The 21,712-nt window shown below is 42.8% G+C and overlaps 1 protein-coding gene across 1 annotated transcript in view; it reads left to right on the top strand.

Annotated features, from left to right (window-relative positions):
* The first annotated feature begins 566 nt into the window (after positions 1-566).
* The window catches only part of SPIDR (scaffold protein involved in DNA repair), a 206,434-nt gene continuing 185,288 nt past the window's right edge, over positions 567-21,712 (top strand). The window contains exons 1-5 of the mRNA XM_059836060.1: positions 567-646; positions 8,439-8,594; positions 9,619-9,697; positions 11,218-11,403; positions 14,143-14,300. Coding sequence (XP_059692043.1) covers positions 632-646; positions 8,439-8,594; positions 9,619-9,697; positions 11,218-11,403; positions 14,143-14,300 — 594 coding nt within the window. The 5' untranslated portion in view covers positions 567-631. The remainder of the gene's footprint in view (positions 647-8,438; positions 8,595-9,618; positions 9,698-11,217; positions 11,404-14,142; positions 14,301-21,712) is intronic.

Raw genomic sequence — 21,712 nt, 5'->3', positions numbered from 1 at the left:
GGTGCCAGCAATGGCGTTTCCCGCCGAGAAAACCGCGGCGGCTCCCGGTTCCTGCCCCGCCACTCGGCCGAGCCGAGCGGCGCCCCTCCACCGCCGGGGCTCCTCCTGCGCCCCGCGAAGGCCGGTAGGTGGACGCGCGCGGAGCCCGTTAACGCCTCCTTTACAACCGCCGCGCTGTGAGGAAGACCTGCCCTGCGCTGGGGCGTGGCAGCCTGCGCCTCGGAGCCCCGCAGGGAGGGAAGGGAGCGGCCGACGCCCCGCACCACCGCGGCGGGGAAACGAGAGAGAAAGGAGCAGCTGCGCCCGTGCCCTCACGGCTGCAGACCTCGCCCCGCCGCCAACGGCCTGCCGCCCCCCCCAGAGCGCATGTGCATACGGCATCCCCCGCCTCCTCGGGAACCTCTGCCTTCTTCGCTCGGTCACCCGCGCTCCGCCACGCCCGTCCAATCAGGAGCCGCGGTTCTCGCGGCGCCAAAGCTGGAAAGGGCGGGGGTGTGGCTGCCGGCTCACGGGGGGAGGAGGGAATGTTCCGCCTTCCCGCGCGGGGAGCGGGCTGGGGGTTCCCCTTTGCCCCTCCCCGTGGGGCTCCCCCGTCACGTGACACGGGACGTGGCTGCCTTGTCAGGGGGCGATGCCCAGTAGGAAGGTACCTGCGTGCGCGCGGGATGGAGGGGGGGCCGCGCCGCGCCGCGCGGGCGGGAGGAGAGGGGGTTCTGGCGGGTTGGGCGCGGGCGGCCGAGGCGGGCAACCGCCGCCCTGGCTTTCCCTCAGGGCCGAGCCGCGGCCCCGCCGGCGGCGCTCCTTGCGCCCTTCGCGGCGGCCTCGCCGTGCTCCCCCGCGGCCGCCGGCCACCCGCCGGGGCTCGCTGCCCCGGTGCGAGGGCTGGGTGGTGGTGGCGGACGAGCAGCTGCCCCCTCAGACCCAAACCCGAGCCCCGAGCTCGGGCTGGCGCCTCCCCCTCGCCCGAGCCCGGGGAGGCGGTGTAAGGAAGACTCCGAGCCGACTCCCTGGGGGAGGGTAGTCCCGGCAGCCGGTGGTGGTCCGTCCACCCTGAGCGGGCAAGCGGCGGCTGGGGCCCGCCGAGCTCAGCCTGCGAATGTTCCCCGGGACGCGGCCCGGCGGCGCCGGTTGCTGGGCTTTGCCTGCGGTCTCGGCCCGCGCCTGGGGCCCCGCGGGCTGCCGGAGAAGGGGGCCCGAGTCCGGCCCGTTCCAAGGCAAGGCTTGTGTGTTGGCAGCCCGCCGCACTGGAGCGGGGGGCGGGAAAACCGGTCCCTCACCGCGTCCGTGGTGTGCTCGGCTGCGCTACGCTGACCTTTTCTTCATCGTTACACAATAGAAGCACAGCTGTACCGAGGGGAAAGTGTAATTCAGCCTTTTTCATTAGATGACAGTCAGGGGAAAAGTGCAGGGAAAGTAAAACTATGAGAGGAAAAGAGACTTGTCCAAATTGCTAGGCTTAACGTTCTTGCGAGTAGCTTAGCTTCTTTGGCCATGAGTGGGAGTAGAGGGAGGAGAAGCGCCCCGTGCTTTTTTTCTGGTCGCCTCAGTTTGGTAGTTTGCTTGGTGCATTTTATGACACTTGCAGGGTAGTAATTAGGATGCTGTCTCTGATTTGCAGTGCTTATGCTAATGTTGAGGTACTGCTGAAAGACAGTCTACAAGTGTCATTGCTTGCTATATAAATACAAATAGAGTTCAAATGACAGCTGTGGGTTCTAAAGCATTTAATTTTCCATTTAGCATATGGATAAAATGGTGTGAATATTCTACGCCATTTTTAAATATAACCACATTTAAAATAAATTTTGATGGAAGAAAACGTCAACAACAAGCTTAAAATAACCAACTATACTTCGTTTAACTTATCTTGTAATATTGACGCTATACATATTTTCTTATAAAACTTTTGAAGCTCTTGACTAGTGAAGAACTACACACTTCAGCTGCCAAGGTTTAACCAGTTCTTGTTGCAATGTGATGACACCTTTTGATAATAGTAGTTTCTTTTGCAGGCAAAGATAATGTTCCTCATTACTATGCCAATGAAAACTATACTGGTCAAGTGAAAAGACAGCAGTCTTCTCCACTTGCTCTACTAATTAACTCATTTTAAAAAATGAACCAACCTGATACAATAACAGTATCATACCTTTTTGTTATATATCCTAATTTAATTGGATAATTTAATCTTGTGAAAGCTTTTCTAAAATACTTCTGTTTTAACCATTTTGATGAAGCGCAGATTTCTGTCTAACTAACTGATTGATGCCAGTTATTAATACAAAGTACATTTCAATAGTATCCTTATTCCATGAGGGTTTTTTTTGTCTCAATGTAAACATATAGTAATTTATACTTTTGCTTAAATAAGCATGTATAGGTTAAAAAAATCCTGATGTTCAAATGGTAATATTATATACATATATATATATCTCAGTCAATAAGAATAGCCTTTCATTAAGAGTAGTAAAAATTACAAACACAAAGAAAGGTTTTAAAACAGTGTTTTAAAAACATAGGTCTCACACATCCTACAATGTCAGTAGGAAAAGTATTTTGAGATTTTTTTTTAATATTTTTTTTTTTCCCAAATGCATACTGACAGTGTGGGAGGAGGTATGCCAGGTCATTGCGACCGTGGTCATACAGTTTAGATTTTTTCATGAATGATTGCAACTTGATGAGGTCCTTTTTCAGGATCATACGTATTCTTGCGAATCATCTTTCGAAAATACACATACTGGTTTTCATAGGAATAAAAAAAATAATCTTGGCTTGAAAAAAAGTACAGACTATAGTTTTAATTCTGCAACTATTATTTAAATCCTCACTTGAGGGTTTAAAATGTGAGGATGTTTTAGTATTAAATCAAAGCTTCACTTTCAATCCAGGCACTAAAAACAGTAACTACAGTTTCAGGAGCTCAGTAGTGTGAATACTGAGTTTTGCTGAAAATGAGATGCCTGTTGTCAAATTCAGTTTTGTGCCATCTTAAAACTGGGCTTTTGAAGCCCAAGATTCCTCTCTTTTGTTTATGAGTACTTTTATATGAAGTCTATGAGGACGAAGGCAAAATATGAGGATGGCTCTTGGTCAGTGTTCGATATTTCTGTGTCCTTTTATGTGATTGTTACCTTCAAAAGTTTTTTTTAAAAAAACAGGAAAAGTCTCTGGAAACTAGAGCTGCCATTTTCAGCACTTTATTGTTCTGCTCTGTGTTAGGGAAGAATGCAGTAATTGTATTTGAATACTTTTGAGTGGTGCTTAAGTGACACGACTAACTTCTGGATTTGCATGTCAGCAGCAGGAGGAGTTCATGCAGTGAAACATTTTATTATTATTTTTGTCCTTCAGCTTATGTTGCTTTTTGTGTTAGAGAAGGTGAAGTGTCAAAGAAATGCCACTTGCATATGAGGTAGATAATATATTGGGTCATGTTTTCCTGTGGATTCATTCCATGGGTTTTGGAGCAGCCCCAGGAAAGTGGGATGGTCTGGAGTGTAAAGGGCTGTGCAGTGAGTAGTCTTTGAACGTACGATCCCAGTGACTTCATACAGGGTGCCTCGGGGTAACAAATAATTTGGCATAAGTAACAATATAGATTGGTTGAGTGAAGATGTTCTAGATAGGATCACTTATGTAAAAATCAAATCCAACCCTCTGGCCTCATACTTTTAGTTGTCTGGTGCATAATCGTTACGTATATTTATTGAATTTTCAGAGTGTGTCTCCCTTTTCCTCACACCCGCACCCACGTAAGCTGACTTACCTGTATCTCACTGGTAATAACTAAAGGAGTAATGGGGGAAGGATCGCTTGCTGTGCCTTTTACATGGAGGGCTTGATCCTAATTCCACTGACACCATCAGGAGTAATTTAATTTTTTTCACTCCTTTAGAAGGAACTGCTCCAGAGACAAAATGCAATGCTTTCATGAACAGAGGTCAACAGACAATTTCTGCGTGAGGTAGCCATCCTACCATCCCCTTTTTTAACTCAAAATTTCAGAGTTCATGTTTTGTCTTCAGATGCTCTACACAATCCACAAGATTCTTTGCCTGACTCTTTGTTTTGTAATAAAACTTGATTTTTATGAGGTACACCAGGTCTATGTGATCTAGCTCTTTTGAGCCGGATTCAGTGATTTTTTTTTTAAATACCCATATCTTGTTTCTAGACACTTCATGCATAACATTAATGAATTACATAAGATATTTTTTGTGTGCCCCATTTTTATGCCAGAGGAAAAAGATGATTAACCTTGTGACTGGAGATTAAGTGAACTCACTGTTGTTGCTGAATTTCTTTGGGAACAGTGTGGCCTTCGGATTAGCTTCATTATAAATATTTATTCCTGAGGGAAACAAGTTTCTTGAAATGTTAGTTTGTCTGTTGCCTTGAAGCAGGCTGGAGCGGAAGCAAAGAGCCTTTAAAACTTTCTGCGTGCCAGCCGGCGTATTCCTGTGGCAGAGGTCCTTGGACACCAGGCCTCTGTGTCAGGGAGTAGCAGCCCCAGTGGCTCGGCAGGGGAAGGGTGATGGTGCCCTCCCCGGCACTGTGCCCGAAGGCAAAGAGCCGAGCGGAGGTCCCTCAGGGGCTGCTCCCAGCTCACTCGCCCCTGCTCCTGGGCCCATGGCCGCGCTGCCTCGCAGCTGGCCTCCCTGCGCCTGTAGTGCATTTGTAATTTGAAGCATGGTGATGCTAGCTGCGTGTGGAAAGTGCGGTCACTGTGTTTCCCTCCTATTCTTTGGGTTGTAGTCTTCATCCACAGGGAACCCTCTGGTGTCGTTTGTGCCCTTGAGAATTTTTCTTCTGAATTACATGTCTCATAATTTCATATCTGTGTATCTGTAACTCTTTTCTATTGCCCACAATGTTCATGTTACACATTTTTAATAAAAATACATTTGTGTGCTTTACATTTATTATTTGCACATAAACATTACTTTATGCGTGTTGAAATTACATACTTTTTACATGCATGCACTGCTACTCTGACAAACTCCCCCCTCAGTAGGATTCAATCCCCAACCGTGGATTGAAGCTCTAGGTCTTATTTCCATATATTTATATGGAGTGATTTAAATTGTCAAGGAGTTTGGGATGAGGGGAGTTGTCTTTAGGGTTTGTTTTTTCAGTTTTTTTTTTAAGGTGGTGTAGTATGTGGGAAACGGTGGAAAGGTATCTTCATTAAAGGCATGGAGCTGTAAGTCACTGCTGTCAGTATCAACAATCAAGTAGTTCTCCTTCTCTTCCCTTCGAATAGTGTCTGCCAGAAATTTGCAGTAGCTCAAGAACATCTTATGTAGAGGGTGTATTTCTTTACTTTCTTGTTCTGGGACTTCAGGAATTGTTTTCCATTTTTCTCAGTGATTACAGTGGCTATATAGTTCTGTGTGGTGGTAGCAGAAACTCTCGGATTTTCCTCTATCTGGTGAAGATGCATGGTGAAGACAAAGAGGTAATTAACCAGAGCTGTCAGCAGTACTGATGGTTCTTCAGGTTATAATTAAGCTGATATGGTGTCAAGCAGCTGCTGGAGTGGTCCCACTGGTCCTTGTATCCTTTCTTCCGCTGCTGTGCCAGCTGTAGATAACTAGTGCTTCTTACCAAAGAAGTTTTCTGCTGGTTTTGTTCTTTGTTACTACATCTGCATGGAGTCTGGCAAGTGTGGAGTGCTTGGGAAGAAGAAAAGGGAGAGGGGACTTCAGTTGTTTCTGGTTTGTCATGAGACCATCTGAGCTGAGACATCCCTGTAGTGCTGCTCTGAAAACATGAGCAGCCCTGCTCTTATCCAGGCTAGCTGGAGTGGAGGATTAAATAACGCTCTTCTGTTGTTAACCGTCATTAACTATACAAACTCTCTTTTTGCCTGTCACAGCCATGATTGTCTAATGCCTCTGAAGGAATATTCCTAGCTGTTTGAAAGTCACTCCCCATGCCACTTCACATTGCACTCTAACAATCTAAATAAAAGCATAACCATCTACACCATCTAAGCATAGAAACAGCTATTTGTTCTATTCATATTAGCATTTTTTTAATCTTGTCAACTGTAAGCATACCTTTTCTATATGCACCCTAACCCTTCTTACCCAGGGAGAGGGAGTTAGCATATAGCTTTTATCCTGCCTATTTTTATATGGCATTCCCTTCCCAAATCTTGACAGTGGTGCACCACTGACTGTACCTCAGCTGCCACATTCTGCTGTTCATCCCCTGCCTCTTATGCCATGCTCCTTCTTTGCTCCGTTGGTATTGCACAACACAGAGAAATAGAGGGATTCTGTCTCTCAGGGTATTTAATGATTTTAAGAATACAATGGATGAGAAACTTAACAGAGTAATTCTCCAGTTCTATGTTTATTGGGCTTCCTAACAACAGAAATATATAATGAAGCCTTGTTTTATGTAACTCTTTGTATGACTTTTTCACTTGTTTGCAACTGTTTCTGCTTTTAATTGACCATCACAAGCAGTGTATTGTAAACCCGTGCACAAGTTGTAGTGCTGTTATTAGCACAGATACACATTCTTCAAAACTGGAGTGTCCCATTTAAGAAACAAGCTTAGATGAACTGCATTTTACACTGTAAATTTTTATCTGCAAAATGTATCTTGCAGACTAATCTTGAAGCTATGAAAACATTTCTATAAGCAAGACTTCCAGCACTGGCTAAGGTTTAAAAGAAAAACAAAAACTAAAATCAAAAAAGCAAACTAGAGCCATAGCATGGTTTTGAGCCTTGGTGCACTGCTGGCTGTACTGTTAACTCTGAGCCTGGCAGAAGTCATCCACTCTGGTGGACGCAGAGGTGAAGTGAACATCTCCAACTGGACATTTTGCTGCAGAACCAAAAAATGGGTCTTGGCATGTTTCAGTTATTAGTATTTTCCCTGTCCATGCTTTCCTCTGTGTGGAGCTAGGAGTACTTACCAAGAGGATAGCACAATGCAGAGGTTTGTGTCTAAGCTCTCTGGAAATGGAGGCTTGGGCCAGCATCTTCCCTGGGAGGAAAGCAGGATTTAAATTCTCTTTATGTAATAATGTTAACCCTTCTTGTTTAAACTGCCATAGCCTCCTTACTTCATATCATGTCCTTATTAAAGTGCTTTTGATTCCTTATTTAATACCACATCAGATTTAAGGTTGTACTTGTCATTTATATATTCGTGGGAGCACTTATGGGGACAGTTTGACTTTGGCGATGATGACCTCTTGTAGTAGCTGCTTTGCGGTGTAAATACTCCCAGTGATTTTAGAAGAGGCTGTTATCAAGGTCAGCTGCCGTCAGTGGACACTGCAAAGCCCATTTGTCTTCTCACCACGCGACAATAGGACCGGCTGACCAGAGGGGTGAAGCAAGATGCTGCTTACTATATTCTTTTGGAAAGTACTTGTTCTATTCTTGTGAGCGTTCAAAAGATCTAGAGGAAACAAATATACATTATCAGTTACAAAATGGACAAAAGTTGCCAAAGACTTTTTTTTTTGCATATGTTTCTTAGTTCAAAGTGTATGTTACAGTCCTGATTGACCAGCCTGGCTGAAAATGTATGTCCTGATTAATGTAACTTCAGAGTAATTCTTAAATATAGGTAGGAACTGTAGTTCCTTGAGAGAAAGCATATCAAAAGAAGAAAGATATATTCAGGCAGATAATATAGTCAACATTTTGTAAGATAAGTTTCAGTAGCAGAGTGGGCTAAGATGTTTATTGTGCTTAAGATCAATTTATATGTATAAACTGGTGTGGAATCTTAAAGATAACTTTGGATGTCATAACAGGCAATACTCTCAGCTATTCTCTGACGTTAAAATCTACTGTATGAAATTAGCACTGGCTGCTAATCAGCATCCTGTTTCGTGGCTTATCTAATAGTCCAAGTGACTTCCAGCATCCCATGTAAGGGGAATGCAACACTTCGTCTACCATTTTTTGGGAAATGGTTGTGAGAACAAATGTAATTCTTAAAGCTGAAAGAGTCTGGGGTTTTTTGTTTGGTTGATTTTTTAATGGAGAGCTGGATAGTGATTATCTAGTTTGACCTCCTTCATAACACAGAATTCAATCAGATTAAATGTGAGTTTGAAGGAATTATTTAGGTAAAATGTATTTTATTGAGGTGTTCCTGTTTAGGATAATATTTTCAGTTTCACTGGGCAGCTGACAGGTGCTACAAATGTAACTTAGATCAACAGAATGTAGCGTACTTACCAAAAATTAAATTTACCCATGACGTTGGGGTTGTTATTGTGTGGTGTTGCATAAAAAATGGTTGTAAGTATTGAAGACTTTTTTTTTCCCCCAGCTCATTAAAAATTGGAATTTATGTTTCTAAGTATTCAGAAAAAGGGGCGGTCTAGACTAAGTAAAATTCACTTGAAAAGAATCATGTGTACACTGTGTTTTTAATGGGTTTGTTTTCCCTTGTAGCGGAAGCGATTTTGGAATGCAGAATGCACACCCTTCCCAGATGACACACCCCTACAGCTGAAAAAATCAAATGTCAGGACATCAGTGGCTGCTACTTCAATTTCCAATGCGTGGCTTAGGTGTGGGGATGGTTTTCAGAGCACTTCAATGCTGGAGGTAAAATGCTGGCTTAATGGTGTGAGAAAGAGATGCAAACTGACAGTTAAACCAATTTCCATGCTTGACTGAATTCAAAGATGTTGCGCTTTTTTGTGTTGTTTCCCGATTAACAGCATATTGTTATAACTGTCAAAGTAGACAAAAATGGTTACGTTAAGGATATTGTCTTAACTTGTTAGTGTAATTTTCTGAGCATACGTTAGTATTTTATGTTTTAGGTAGCATTTACCACTTGGAAAATTTCAATAATACACTGTAGGGTACAAAAGTAATTTGACATTTGGGATGGAGTACTGCATTTCCTAAAAAATGTGGAACAAAAAGACTCCAGTTTGCATCTGAAGATTTTTTGCTACATCTAAAGAATCTGTTTGCAATAATGAATTTACTGTAGGAAATCCTGCTTTTTGATGACCCTGCAGATGTGGATCTTGGTGCAGGTGCTCTTTTGGATGATATATCAAATTATATGTAATTTTTTGTGTGTGTGTTGGCCTTGTTGGTCATGAACAGAGATATTCAGCCATCTCTGAGTAAGAAGAGCTTTCTGCTGAAAATTATCTTCAACCAAGTTGCTTTTCTGTTTCTTCTGGTATTGAGCTGTCACAGTGTTGCATAGCTTGTGAGATTCAATAAAATCGGAGACAGGGCCACTGAGTGCTTCTTTCTGTAACCTTTGAATAGGGCACATGCTTTATCAAGTGCACTCTTCCTGCCTGCTTTTGTCATTTTAATGCTGAAAATACTGGCTGTTGTTCTTTACAAGGTTAGATGTGATTCCTGTCGTAGTCACAGTAGGTCTATATTTTCCAAAACGGTGACAATTCAGCTTTTATGTTACTGTTCTCATGCTTTATTACCTCACTCATTATATTGCAGTCTAGTAGAAGATAGAAAAACTAACTTGAAATTGTGCTACTAAGTTGTGGTGGGTGAATAACAACAGTTTTGAGTGTATTACTACATGTTAAAATTGTCTTTAATGCCTTGGAGATTGAATCTCTGTCTCTTTTTAATACAGTCTCTGAGACCTACTGATAAGAAATACAGGATTAAGAAGCATCTTGGACCACTGTTAGCATCTGCTGAAAGCGCAGCAGGTATGTTATAACTATTTCATGTTAGCATTGTCAGAAGATTGTCACTTTGTTTTGCCCTTTGTCAAGGTAGAAGTTGGCTCTAAATACTGGTTGCTTTCTTCTTCTGTTATTGTAATCAGAAGCTAATTTTGACAAGAGACACAGTCATGATGCTATTGTGATTGGGATCCTTTATTCACCTAGAGTGCCAGAAATATATTCTGCAAAGCTGCAGGCACTTCAGCTATTGCCCTTGAACAGGTGAAAGTATCACTAATGCTGTATATCGTGTGTGTTCTAGCAGGGATAGCGTATTTAAATTCTTCACATTTTTACGAGGAGGAAATGAAAAACAACACTTAGCTGTCTAGATAGAGGGTGAAATAATTCTCTCTTCTACTACATACAGACAAGCAGGCATGAGAGAAAACATATTTTTTAAGTATGAGCAATAGATAGAAAAACAGAATTTTGTCAACCTCCTGCTTTCACAGTCTTTTATATGCACCCGAGTCTGTTTAATATTGTGATAAAAAAAGAACTCTAGGCATAATAAAGAGGAGGAGGACTTACCAACTCCCTCCAGTTCTTTCCCTTTTTGAGTCCAGAGGAAAGGAAAGAAAGAGGGAGCAGCAGCTTCTTCAGTCTTTGTATTTCTACTTGCTCAGGCAGCTGTGCTGCCTCTGTTGGAGTTAAGTAAGTGACCTACAGGGCACCTTTTGTCTACCTTTTGGGGTTCAAACTCATGCTTTTCCACATTTCTGAAAAGAACCTCCGTGTGTTGCAGGAGGAGATATGGTTGTGTTTCTCTCTTCTGGGCCTTCCTACCTAATTCCAAATGCCTAGTAATTGTCTAACTTCCTATTTACCTAAAAAACTTCAGTAGTTGTAGGAAGTGGAAAATTCTACCTACCTATGATTGCTATTTCTGCATGCTCCGCTGCTAAGAATTAACCCTTTTCTCCTTGCTTTTGTTATTAAAAATGATGGAGAAAGGTATTTTGAATTTAAACATCTCGCTTCAAAAAAACAACAGCTATTCTTCATTACTCCTGAAAAGTTTAACATTTTTTTCTCTCAGGACAAAACTGGAAAGTCATCTCTACTGATGGCATACTTTTATTCATTTGTTATTCATTGTATAGAGTCAGAGAAATCCCAAACCCAGAATTCTAAGGACAGCCTTTATTTAAACCACTTACTGTTTTGAAAGGGCATATGCCGGGAGCATTAGGACTGTGTGTAGAGGACTATATGTCAGACAGTCATTATTTGTCCTCACTGTGCTGAAGGACTGATTGATAGCCTCATTGTATAAAATGAAGTATTAGCGCTTATTGTGGAGAACCAAAATGAAAATAATGTATGTATGTGTAAGAAATATGTGTGAGTTAATGCTCCAGTATTAATCTCTGGTGCCTGGTGACAGAACTGATATTTCTTTTTTCCCAGTTCAAAAATAATGTAGTTTAAGAATTTTAAATTTAACAATATCACATTTGTGTAACAATCTAACAACACTTTACAATTCTTTTTAATAGGATCTGCGTCTGCTGAAAGCTCTAAGGAGGCTGAGGCCATAATATGGACCTCTAGTGGCAGTGGTTTTTCAGATGATGAAAATAAAACATTGATGCCAAGGTTACACAGCAAAAAAAGTCATGCTTCCAAAGCAGAGAAATCACCTAGCAGACATGATTTATTGTTAGAGGATACTAGTAGTGAAGGTAAGTTCAAACACAAGCAGATTTGTCAAGAAACCTCCTGTCAGCTTCAAGTGCTGTAATGAAAATTCTTTGAGGTCATTCTGAGAAAATGACATGATCTAATCCTATTTCCATTAAATCAGTTGGTGTTTTTTAATCAGTTTCATCTCAGTATGGAATAAGTTCTTAGTATAAATTATGTACAAAAAATTTACACTTTGGGAGTAGAGGAGCATAGTTGGGCAGGTTATACATTGAATAAAGCGTGTCAGTTCATTTCAATATCTTATATTTTATTTGTACCATTTCCTTCTCTGTGCTGTGGTACAGGTACTGGGGTTGTGAACAGCTTTCTCTGCCTGCCCTGTTCTACTGGTGATATTGCTGTCTGCATCTACTGACTAGCTGTGGCAGACTTTGCAGCTGCAGATAGCATCATGCTCTGTGGCGTGAGTTTTCTTTCCAGTACAGAGTATTCCTTGTTTCCCCTGTTAGCTGTATTGTGCAAACAACCATGAGTTTTGCTCTTAAGACTTGCTTTCTAATTCATGGAGCAGGGGGTGACAGAGGGGAGAGAAATTGATTAAAAAGTGCACCTGACGACAGAAAAATCTTTGTGTGCTCCATTACATAAGCGTTAATTAGGATAATATTTAATTTGCATTAGAACTTGTTAGGAAGTATTTTCAATGTGACTACTTCCAGAAAAACAAATCAGGTTAACTTTGTAATACTTCAGCTAGATCTGAATTATTACAGCTAGGCTTCACATCCTGGATGACTGGCAAAGTGTTCAAACACCACTGTGAGTTGATTCTTTCATCCATATTTTTGTCATTGATTTAACACTGTCACTGACATATCTGATGGTCATTTTTTGTAATTCCTAGTAATTTTCTTTCATTATTTTTGAAACGGAAGGACTGTCCATTTTCTAGACTGCAATCTAATACTCACCAGGAATCTTTCTAACCTGCCATTAATATCATTCTATTGCACTTGTCTCCTACAAGTATATCCTGCAGGTTTTAATCTTTAATTCTCTTTTTTTAAGAGACAATACACAGACTTATTTTTACTCTTGTAAGATAGCAAAATTTGGTTTCTCTGTGTAAATGGAGAAATCCTGATGCAGTATGTATCTGCTTGAAGGTACTGAGGAAATCAAATCATTCCCTGGTTTTCTTCTAAACCCAAAAAAGTATTGAAAGCAGTTATTGAAAGCAGTGGGGAGTAAAAGAACTGTAATTTCCATGCTTTTTAAGGTAACCATTGTATACACTAATTGTAGTATTGTACCCATCTATCTGTGTGTGTGCGCAAGTATTGGTACAGTTGTAAGTATGGGGATAATAGCTGAGAAAGTATTTTTGAGTGACATGCCCTTTCACGGGAAGCTTACCTTCAGAGAAAGAGTGTTAGTACCTGAGCATGACAAGATAAAACAGACTGTGTATATTTTATTAAGGAATTTATACTGCGGTCACAAGTTGCACGCAGCTTGCCACACAGTTTCAAGAGAGACCTCTTTGTGCTACCTGGTCACCGATGTCTGTGTTTAAAATTTCTGATGAAGCTTTCTCGTAGTTAGAAATGGAAATGCATTCATGCGTGTGAAAAAGCAGGCAACACCAGAGCTGTGTTTTTATTTGTCTCGGTGACTTCAGATTTTGGAAGTTCCATGAAGAAACTAGTGATTTAGACTATAGTAGCACTGCCAAGTCCAGAAGATAGTGCCACAGTTCCACTGACCTGTACAGATGCCTGCAGCATTCTGCAGGTGCCTCCTTTCTCTGCTGCCTCTCCCCTGTACATGACTCTTTCAGTGTTAGAAATGTGACTTTTTTACAAAAGCAAAAAAGCAAAACCAAAAGAGCTTTCATCCCTCCTCCTCCGAACATGCTCATTTATACAAAATACAATGAGATTCTTCCTCTCAGTACCTTATGGCACTTGGACCTGAAGGGTGGTAGGGCTGCTACGGCAGCTCAGGCTTCCGCTGCCTTCAGGAGAACCTCGGAGGTATGAGTGGACTTTTGGAGTTGCATTAAATGCTGCCTAGTCATGAGGATGCTGGAAGGACTGTTCTGCATCTCTGTCTTTGTTTATTGCTGTTTTGTTGTGGTGGTTCTTTTTGAAAAAACTCTGTCTTTTCTTGTGCCTGTTTCTGTTAATTTATCCTAAACAATCCTCTGTCTGATGTGCTTAGAGGTTTGATTTGCAGACTTGGGTATTTAGCCATGGTGTTTTAGGAGGTGACCATTTCAACTAGCTTTTTATTTTCTCTGTGGGGGTTAACTTACACCAAATTTTCAGCTGTTCCATGTCACTGAGGTACTTGCTTAGAACAGTTAATTCTGAACAAGTGCTCTTGGAAAATCCAGTGCAACTGGGCAAAAAAACCCAGGACTAAACTAAAACTAAAACCTAGGACAACTAATAATAACTAAAGAAACCTTACCTACCTAAGCAGTTAAATATACTGCCTCCTTATAGGCAGTACTTTGAAATCTTTTTTTTTAGGTAATTTTTATACCTTTCTTCACAGAAGCTTCTATTGTCTGCTAGTAGGGTTTAGCTTTTATGAGAGACAGTATCACAAAATAGTTAAATGTAAAGATCAGTTGAACATATGTAAAAAATAGCTTTGCACTTTTTCCCAAGTGAGAGATAACTGTAGTATTACTCTGTTTGACTTCATGATTATGAATAATACACGGTGATTAAGAAAAATTCTTTTTACAAATGTTTTTATTTTAGATGAATCAGAGTTCATTGTTTGGGAGAAGGATAGTGATTCTACTGATAGGTGTGATGGATCAGGAAAAGATGACAGCTCACTGGAGATATCAGACTCAGACTCTGGCACAAATCTTAATTCTCTGCCCATCAAAGAGGACAGTGATGAGCTTTGTAAGGTGAGACACTGTTTCAAGTTTTTTTAAAAAAACACAACCTTCTACTGTAATTATGGGGTGTATTCATATTTGATTGCATTTAATTTGGAGGAACGTGAGGTTTTTGCTTACCTCATACCTCCAGAAGGAATTCGGTACACAAGAATTTCCAGGCATTTTCTCTGACTGCCAAACCTCAAAACCAAGCAGTGCCCCACTCCTAGAGCTTGGTAGTGTGGTCGCTGAATCATGGGATGACTGAGGTGGGAAGGCATCTCTGGAGATCGTCTAGCTGAACCCTTCTGCTCAAAGCAGGGTCAGCTGGAGCCAGTTGCTCAGGGCTGTGTCTGGTTGGGTTTTGAGTATCCCCAAGGATGGAGACTCCATGACCTCTCTGGGCAACCCGTGCCAGTGCTCGGTCACCCTCGCAGTATGGAGGTTCATTCTTACATTTAAATGGAATTTTTTGTATTTCAATGTGTGCGCAAAAAGGTGATCAAGCGAATAGGTTTCTCACCAGAGGTGTGATGATCTGGGTTCCTTACAGCCTCTGGCTGCCTGTTGCAATTTGATGTCCGTATTTCCTGTAATGTGGTGGGTGAGACAGTTACCTATTTCTTTTCAGTACTTTGAGACCTTGACTATATAGAATCCAGGTATCGTGACTAGAGTGTGTTCTGAGAGTGATGATGAGATAGAGGACTAATTACAGGACTCCCTACATCACTGAAAAGTGGTGAGGATTGAAGAGGTCAGGAAAGGGGCAGCAGTAAATGTTGACTCGTATCAGCTAAGATTTGGTAGGGTTTTTTGGGTTTCTTTTTACTGTAGAAAATACAACTTTATTTATGAAGAAGGCATGTTGTATAGAACAGATGGCAGAAATGTCGATCTTTATTTAGCATCTTACAGCAAAATGACTTGTGTTTAAAAGACTCGAGGTTTGACACGATCCTAGGGAAAGTTAACACTTAACCTCTGGTGCTGGAGGCCGGCCGCATCCGCAAGCGCCTCACCAGCGAGCCCAGCGCCTGCAGGGGCTCCAGGGTGCGAGGGAGAGGCCAGCAGCCGGGCTGCCCAGCCGGCCGGGGCTGGGGCCGGGGCTGGGGCTGGCACATGAGGGCAGGCCGGAGGGACTGGGTTTGCCTGGCCTGGAGGAGGCCGAGGAGGGCTCCGGCACTTCTCGGAGGAGCCCAGCGAGAGGGCGAGGGGCAGAAGTCATCTGGCAGCAGGGGAGACTTCAGCTGGACGAGGAGAGGGCGGCGGAGCGCTGGGAGGGAGCCGGGGAGCCCTGCTCGGGCAGCCCTGGCGCAGCGACGTTTGGCTTGCAGGCGCCTCCCGAGGCACTGAAGCCGCGGAGGACACCCGCTCCCTCCCGCCTGCGGCCCGGGCCGCCCCGACTCCGCTCCATCGGGCGGCGCTGGGCTTCCGGGGCCGCGGCGGGGCGCTCCCGGCGGGGCTCCGGCAGAGGGCGCCGCAGGCCCGGGCTGCGCGGCCCCGGTCCCGCCTGCCGATCCGGCCGCCGCCTCCCGCGGGCGCGGCCCTTCGGCGGCTGCTCTGCCGGCGGCTGCTCTGCCGGCGGTGGGGAGAGCGCCGCGGCCGGCCCCGGCACGCAGGCTGAAGCGGTGCCTGCGGACGAGGGAGGGAGAGGGGCCGGGCTGCGGCCGGCGGTAGAGATGGGACGGGGAAGGCTGTTAAGGAAGCGGATTAAAGCCCTGGCCATTAAAGCTCATTTAAATTTATGTATCGATTCTTTATTAAAACCACTGTGAGAGAGTATGGGTGGAGCATGACAGTGAGTGCTGCTCGCAGAGGAAGAGCAGTCTCCAGTTCCCCAGTGAATGGGTGTCACGGCAGGGTCCTGCCGCCCTTCCGAGGACGCTGCCTTGCTGCGGCTGGAGGGTGAAAAAAGTGGGTCTGGACATAACACGCGGCAGCATGCCGGCTGCTGGGGCAACAGTGTGACCTAGCTTTCGGCTTGCTCGCATGGGTGTCCATAGCAGTTTAGCATCTGTAGCTCAGAGTTCAGCAAGAGCTAGTCGAGTATTTTTCAGGTTGGTGAAGAATTGATTTAAAATAGCTCCAGTCCTGGGAGACAGTGTCAGAAGAGACCGCACAGTCTGCATAAACCTGGGAGAACAGAACTGGGATTTATGCAAGCAGTAAAAGTTGTTCTGCTTTTATTATACCAGCATGACTTACCCCAATGTAGATGGAGCGTTGGATAAATCTCATGAGACACGTTCATATTATGGCGCTCATGAGAGGGCTTTTTCGGGTGCAACCATACTGTAAGATAAAGTTTTTATCCCTAACCAGAACAGTTATGCTACTACAAAATATGTGGGTACATTGGGAATCTGAGGATGCCTCTGCATACTTCCCCTTTTCCAGTTGGAGTGCCATGCGGTGGTATTTTTCATGGGTGGTCAGCATCACCAGTAAACTTACTTCTGGGAGTTTGGTGTATGCAGGAGGGTAAATCCCCAGCGATCACTGTGTCTTTTGCGGTCTTTGTTTTGCTTTACTCGGGATATGCTGTTTTCCTAGAAAAAATTGCAGGCAAGCTGTTTGAGAGGTTTCCAAGGGAGAACAGAAAAGCAGTGTTCACTATAGGAGGTCATTTACTGTATGAATATTCTTTAAAAAGGCCTGTTTAATTTTGTGGCCTAGTTCACAGCGGGGGAAGGAAAAAAAGCCAAATGTTGATATATCATCATTTTTGTGGTATTTACTAAATCTCTGGAACCTAATGGAGTGTGTGGATAATCAAAAGACCATGAAATTTATCTTACCCCACTTCAAAATATGCCAAATACCAAGAGGTTCTGGAGGTTTAGGACTGCTGCCAAAATATCTTTATGGTAGTATTTACCCATGGTAGGAGTGTACTAGGTTTCTAATGGGAAATCACAGAATCATAGAATGGTTTGGGTTGGAAGGGACCTTAAAGATCATCTAGTTCCAATCCCCCTGCCATGGGGAGGGACACCTTCCACCAGACCAGGTTGCTCAAAGCCCCCTGTCCAACCTGGCCTTGAACACTTCCAGGGTTGGGGCATCCACAGCTTCTCTAGGCAAAATCTCAAAAGGTGAATAACTTTACAGCTTTTTTTCCCCGTACATACCATATAACTCTAATTTGAAAATTACTTCTATTCAGTGATCGTTAACTACGTAGAAAGACTTCATGTATTGTTTTGGTATGAAGATAAAACTCTTGCTTACTTGTAGGGTGTAAAGATACAGTCCTGATTCAGTTTATGTTCCAAGTCCCTGTGCTGTGTCTTTCCTATCAAGTAGCCACCTCTGACGTGTAAAGTTGCTTGATAGAGGATAATGAGGAAAGCAAGTTGAAGCTGGTCTTGTGATGAACAGCTGTTAGCTAATTTTTGGTTTCGGTTCAGTTGAGAATTTTTGAAGAAAACATGCGTAAGATATGACATGGTCATGCTTTACTTCCTTTTGTATATTTTTAAGGGTTGGGAGAGTTATTTTTTAATTGACCTCTTAAGGTGATGCAGGACAAAGATCTGGCAAGGCCTGATCCCAGATGGTTTTGTTCTGAGAGCTCCTCTGCTTTCAGTGGCCTGTGGTAGATGCCTAGTTGACCTTTTTCTTGGAGATTATGGTGCTAAAATAAAGATTAACCGTTAATGTTAATTTTTTAGCATGCATGTTTTTCAGAAAAGCACCATGTTGTAATCACCTCAAAATTGATCTAACATTTTTATGCATTGGTAATGACTACTTTTTGCCTGACTTGTGCAGAGAGCTTTCTCATAAGCTGAAGTTCCATATTTTATAAGAATTGTTCACCTCTGAATTATTTTAAACTTCTAAATATTTTAATGCTAGGGATTAAATGAAATCTGGTGCTCTTGTACGTGAATTCATGTCTCCTGCCATACTACCTCCTAAACAGGAAACTTTCTCTGGCCCTGTGCATGGAGTGGCATCATCTTCTGTACTCAGATCTCTCCTTAAAACACTTTCTGTAACTTAATCCCTTAAAGTAGGCCAGTGTTTTTACGGAGTATATAATTTTGGTGTCTTACAGAGTATGGTCTTTTCTTTTTGTCCCACGTGTTAAATCTACTTATCAGTTTCTGATGGGTAGCCAGATTTGCTTGCTTTATATGCAAGGCAAGTAAGACTTATCCCAGAATGGTGCGAGGAGAATTTTTCGCCCTTTATATTGCTAATGTGTAGGAATTAGTTTTCTGTACTTGCTATGCAGCATTAATAAAGCTTAACTGGTTATAGCAGACCCTCTTTATTGCAGAGCACACTAATAAGCTTGTCTGCTGATCTTAACTTCGAATTTGGCTGAAAATTCATCAAAAAACCACATGGTTAAGAGCTTGTTCCCTTTAAATGCTTGTAGAATGGTAATAACCCCCCGAGTATCTTGCTGTATGATGATAAACAACTGAAAAAGAGAATTGCCATATTTTTTGTGTTTCAAAACTCTGTTAAATGGATCACCACCGTATTCTCAGCTCTCTACTGTGCTGCAGTCTATGTGTGCTGATAGGGGCGATCTGATGTGATGTTGTTCAGTCTTGTGCAAAAATCATTGTAGTGTTGTGCAAAAGGTTAATTTTGGGGTTTTCCCTGAGGAAAGGACACATTATTTGAGAAGTCCTTCCTGTGCATGGGTGTATGTAGGTGTATGTCTTTTATCTGGGGCCTTCTCATCTGTCAAAATAAGGTTCACTCAGTTGCTTAGTTCATGGATTTATTGCTGTCTTAACTTTGCTTTTAAAAAATCCCAAACTCTGTCCTGTGGTATTACACTGAAGAGGATTCAACATACCTAATGAAATTCTGAAGAGATCACTTAAAAGGTGAGTAGGCCAAGATGTTGCTGTTATTTCTGGGCCTGCTTTTATGTCCATGCTCTCTTGATCCATTAGAATGGTAATTATAACTATCATTGGCTTGGTAATTAGAATTAGGTCTAGAACTATTGTTGTGTAACAGAATTTAAAATAGGTTATCTCAAGGTAAGGAATCATTATTATGGCAAATGGAATTTGTGTCATCCTGTCAGACTGATGACTTAACACTGATAAAGGGTGATGATACAACCATGTTATTGCAAGAAATTATTTTTGTCAGTCCATTACCAAAGGAAGCTTATTAGAATATATACAAGAATACTCACAAGCTTACTATTATTTCTAAATGTGTACTTCATGGAATAATTCAGGTTGGAAGGGGCTTCAAAATGTCTCCAGTTCAACCTGCACAAAACAGGCTCAGGTGAAAAGTCAGACAAGGTTGCTTAGGGCTTTATCCAGTTGGATCTTGGAAAAGGATGGAGACAGCATAAGCAGTCTGAGCAACATCCTTCCTTCCCTGCCTCTGTCCTCCTTGTCTCCCCAAAAACTGGAACCTTATTTTTCTGGGTAGAACTGGTCTCTTCTAGCAGCACTCTTCAGGTGGGCTTTTTAGGCAAGACCTATTAATCAAAAGACTGCAAGTCAATAGTGCTACGGAAACTGATGCCTTTTGCGTTCCTATTGGCAATTTATATCTGAACTACTAGACAAAACTGAACTTGGGAACCAGCTGCTTTCTGCTGCACCCCATCTGCAGGGATGTCTCTGCATCTTCTGATCCAGAAATGAAGCCTTGAAGCTTTTTTCCTTAGTCACAGATAATAGTTCCCCTCTCAACTTTCTGTTTCCATGATTCGCTCAGATTATCAGGATAGGAAACAGCATGTTTCTGGTTGAGCTGTGGCTATCTGTATTATAACTAGCTTCTCTTCAGTCTCCAGTTAAACAATGACACCATTAATTTTAAATCAGGATTGAAGATATTAGTTCAGCTAATGTCTAACTGGCTCAGATGTTCCTTGCTTTGATGGTTTAAAGTATCTTGGGAAGACTTTTCTTTATAATTCTGGGAGACGGGAGTTCAAATCTCAGTGTAGCTGAATTGTCTCATTATCCTCCTCAAGAATGACACAGTCATATGAGTGTCTTGACACTCATTAAGTGTCTTTTCAGTGGTGTAGAAATATTAAAAGTCTGTGGTGGACATTTTGAAGGAAGTTTATTTGATCACAGTTGTCATACTTAGAGGTGCTTGCGTGTACGTGTGTATGCTATGCTCTTGTAGGTGATCCAGAGTGTCACTGAGGTAGCTGTACTTCTTTGTGCCTAGTTTGTGAAATTCCCTGGATGTCTTATTAACTAAGTATAACAGAGACTCCTGTGTACCCCATTCTGGGTGTACAAAATCTGATGGATCGCAGGAGCTACAACAGTGACATAAACAGACTTTAGACCTTGCTGCCTTGTGCTGTCATTCCCAGACTGTATTTTTATGTTGTTTCAAGCACCAGGCTGTTTGTGCATGCTAATCCAGCCCCTCTGCTTTGTTTAACTTAAGGCTTCAGCTGAGCCCCATATTCTTTCTTGCACAGCTCTGGAGAGCAACAACTTTAAGTGCAGCTGACAGCATTGCTATCTTGGCATCCGTGTATGGAGTGCCCCCCTCTTTGCTGTCTTCCCCCCATCCTCCTCACGTTTGCCTGGTGTTCTAAACAAGATTCAAGTGGCCTGTGTTACTTTTTCCCGCAGCTGCATGCTGCAGGAGGCAGGCCTGGCACCTCTCAGCAGCCTGGCTCTCTTCGCAGCACCACAGAGGGTCTTCAGGAGTACTAGGGAGAAGCAAAGCGGTATATGTTTGCCCTGTCAGGGCCTTGACCTCCATCTCAAGAGGTGAAGCAAAGACAGAGGGTCTCATCCATCTCCCATTGGTAGCCTGCCTGGTGCGACAGCAGAAGAGGCTACAGGAAAGAGCAGAGCATGCACTGCTAGGAGTGCAGTGCTCTCCTCTGAAAGCAGAGAAAGGGTAAAGCCACGGGAGTTATCATTAATAGGAAGTTGAAGGCTTTTGTCTTACTTGTTTTCCCACCTCTGATGAGGCTCTCTGTTGTTTGCCATTATGGATGATTTGCTAATAGTTTTGTGCTCAGCAAAGAGCCATGACGACAGTGAGAAAGCTGCTGGATTTTGATTTGTCTAACTTTGTCTTCCAAACTAATTCCTAAAGATGTGTGTTGGGACTCCTCAGGCCAAATTGGAGGAGAGATTGGTTTGAATTTGTTTGAAATCCTTTTTGAAGGAAATGGTGGAAGAGAACTTTTAGTGGAATACATACGCCAGTCTTAATAATTTCTTTTTCTGATAAATGTGCTTTCTAAACACTGTGGTTCTGGAAGGAGACCTGAACAGAGTAGATTGGCTAATGGCTTGAATTCTCTAAAAGCCTTTGTTTCAATCTTTCTTGTGGGTTGTCACTTCATTTTAAAAATAATTTTATCACCTTTCAATGGCTAGTTCTGTCACCCATCATGCCAGTCTGTTGTGTCAGGCGAAGGCCTGAATACATCAGGGAAAGTAAAATGCTCTTTT

Source organism: Gavia stellata, chromosome 3 (genome assembly GCF_030936135.1).
Source record: "Gavia stellata isolate bGavSte3 chromosome 3, bGavSte3.hap2, whole genome shotgun sequence".
Taxonomy (NCBI): domain Eukaryota; kingdom Metazoa; phylum Chordata; class Aves; order Gaviiformes; family Gaviidae; genus Gavia; species Gavia stellata.
The sequence above is the reverse complement of the archived record's forward strand: the minus strand, read 5'-3'. Positions and strand labels throughout refer to the sequence as shown.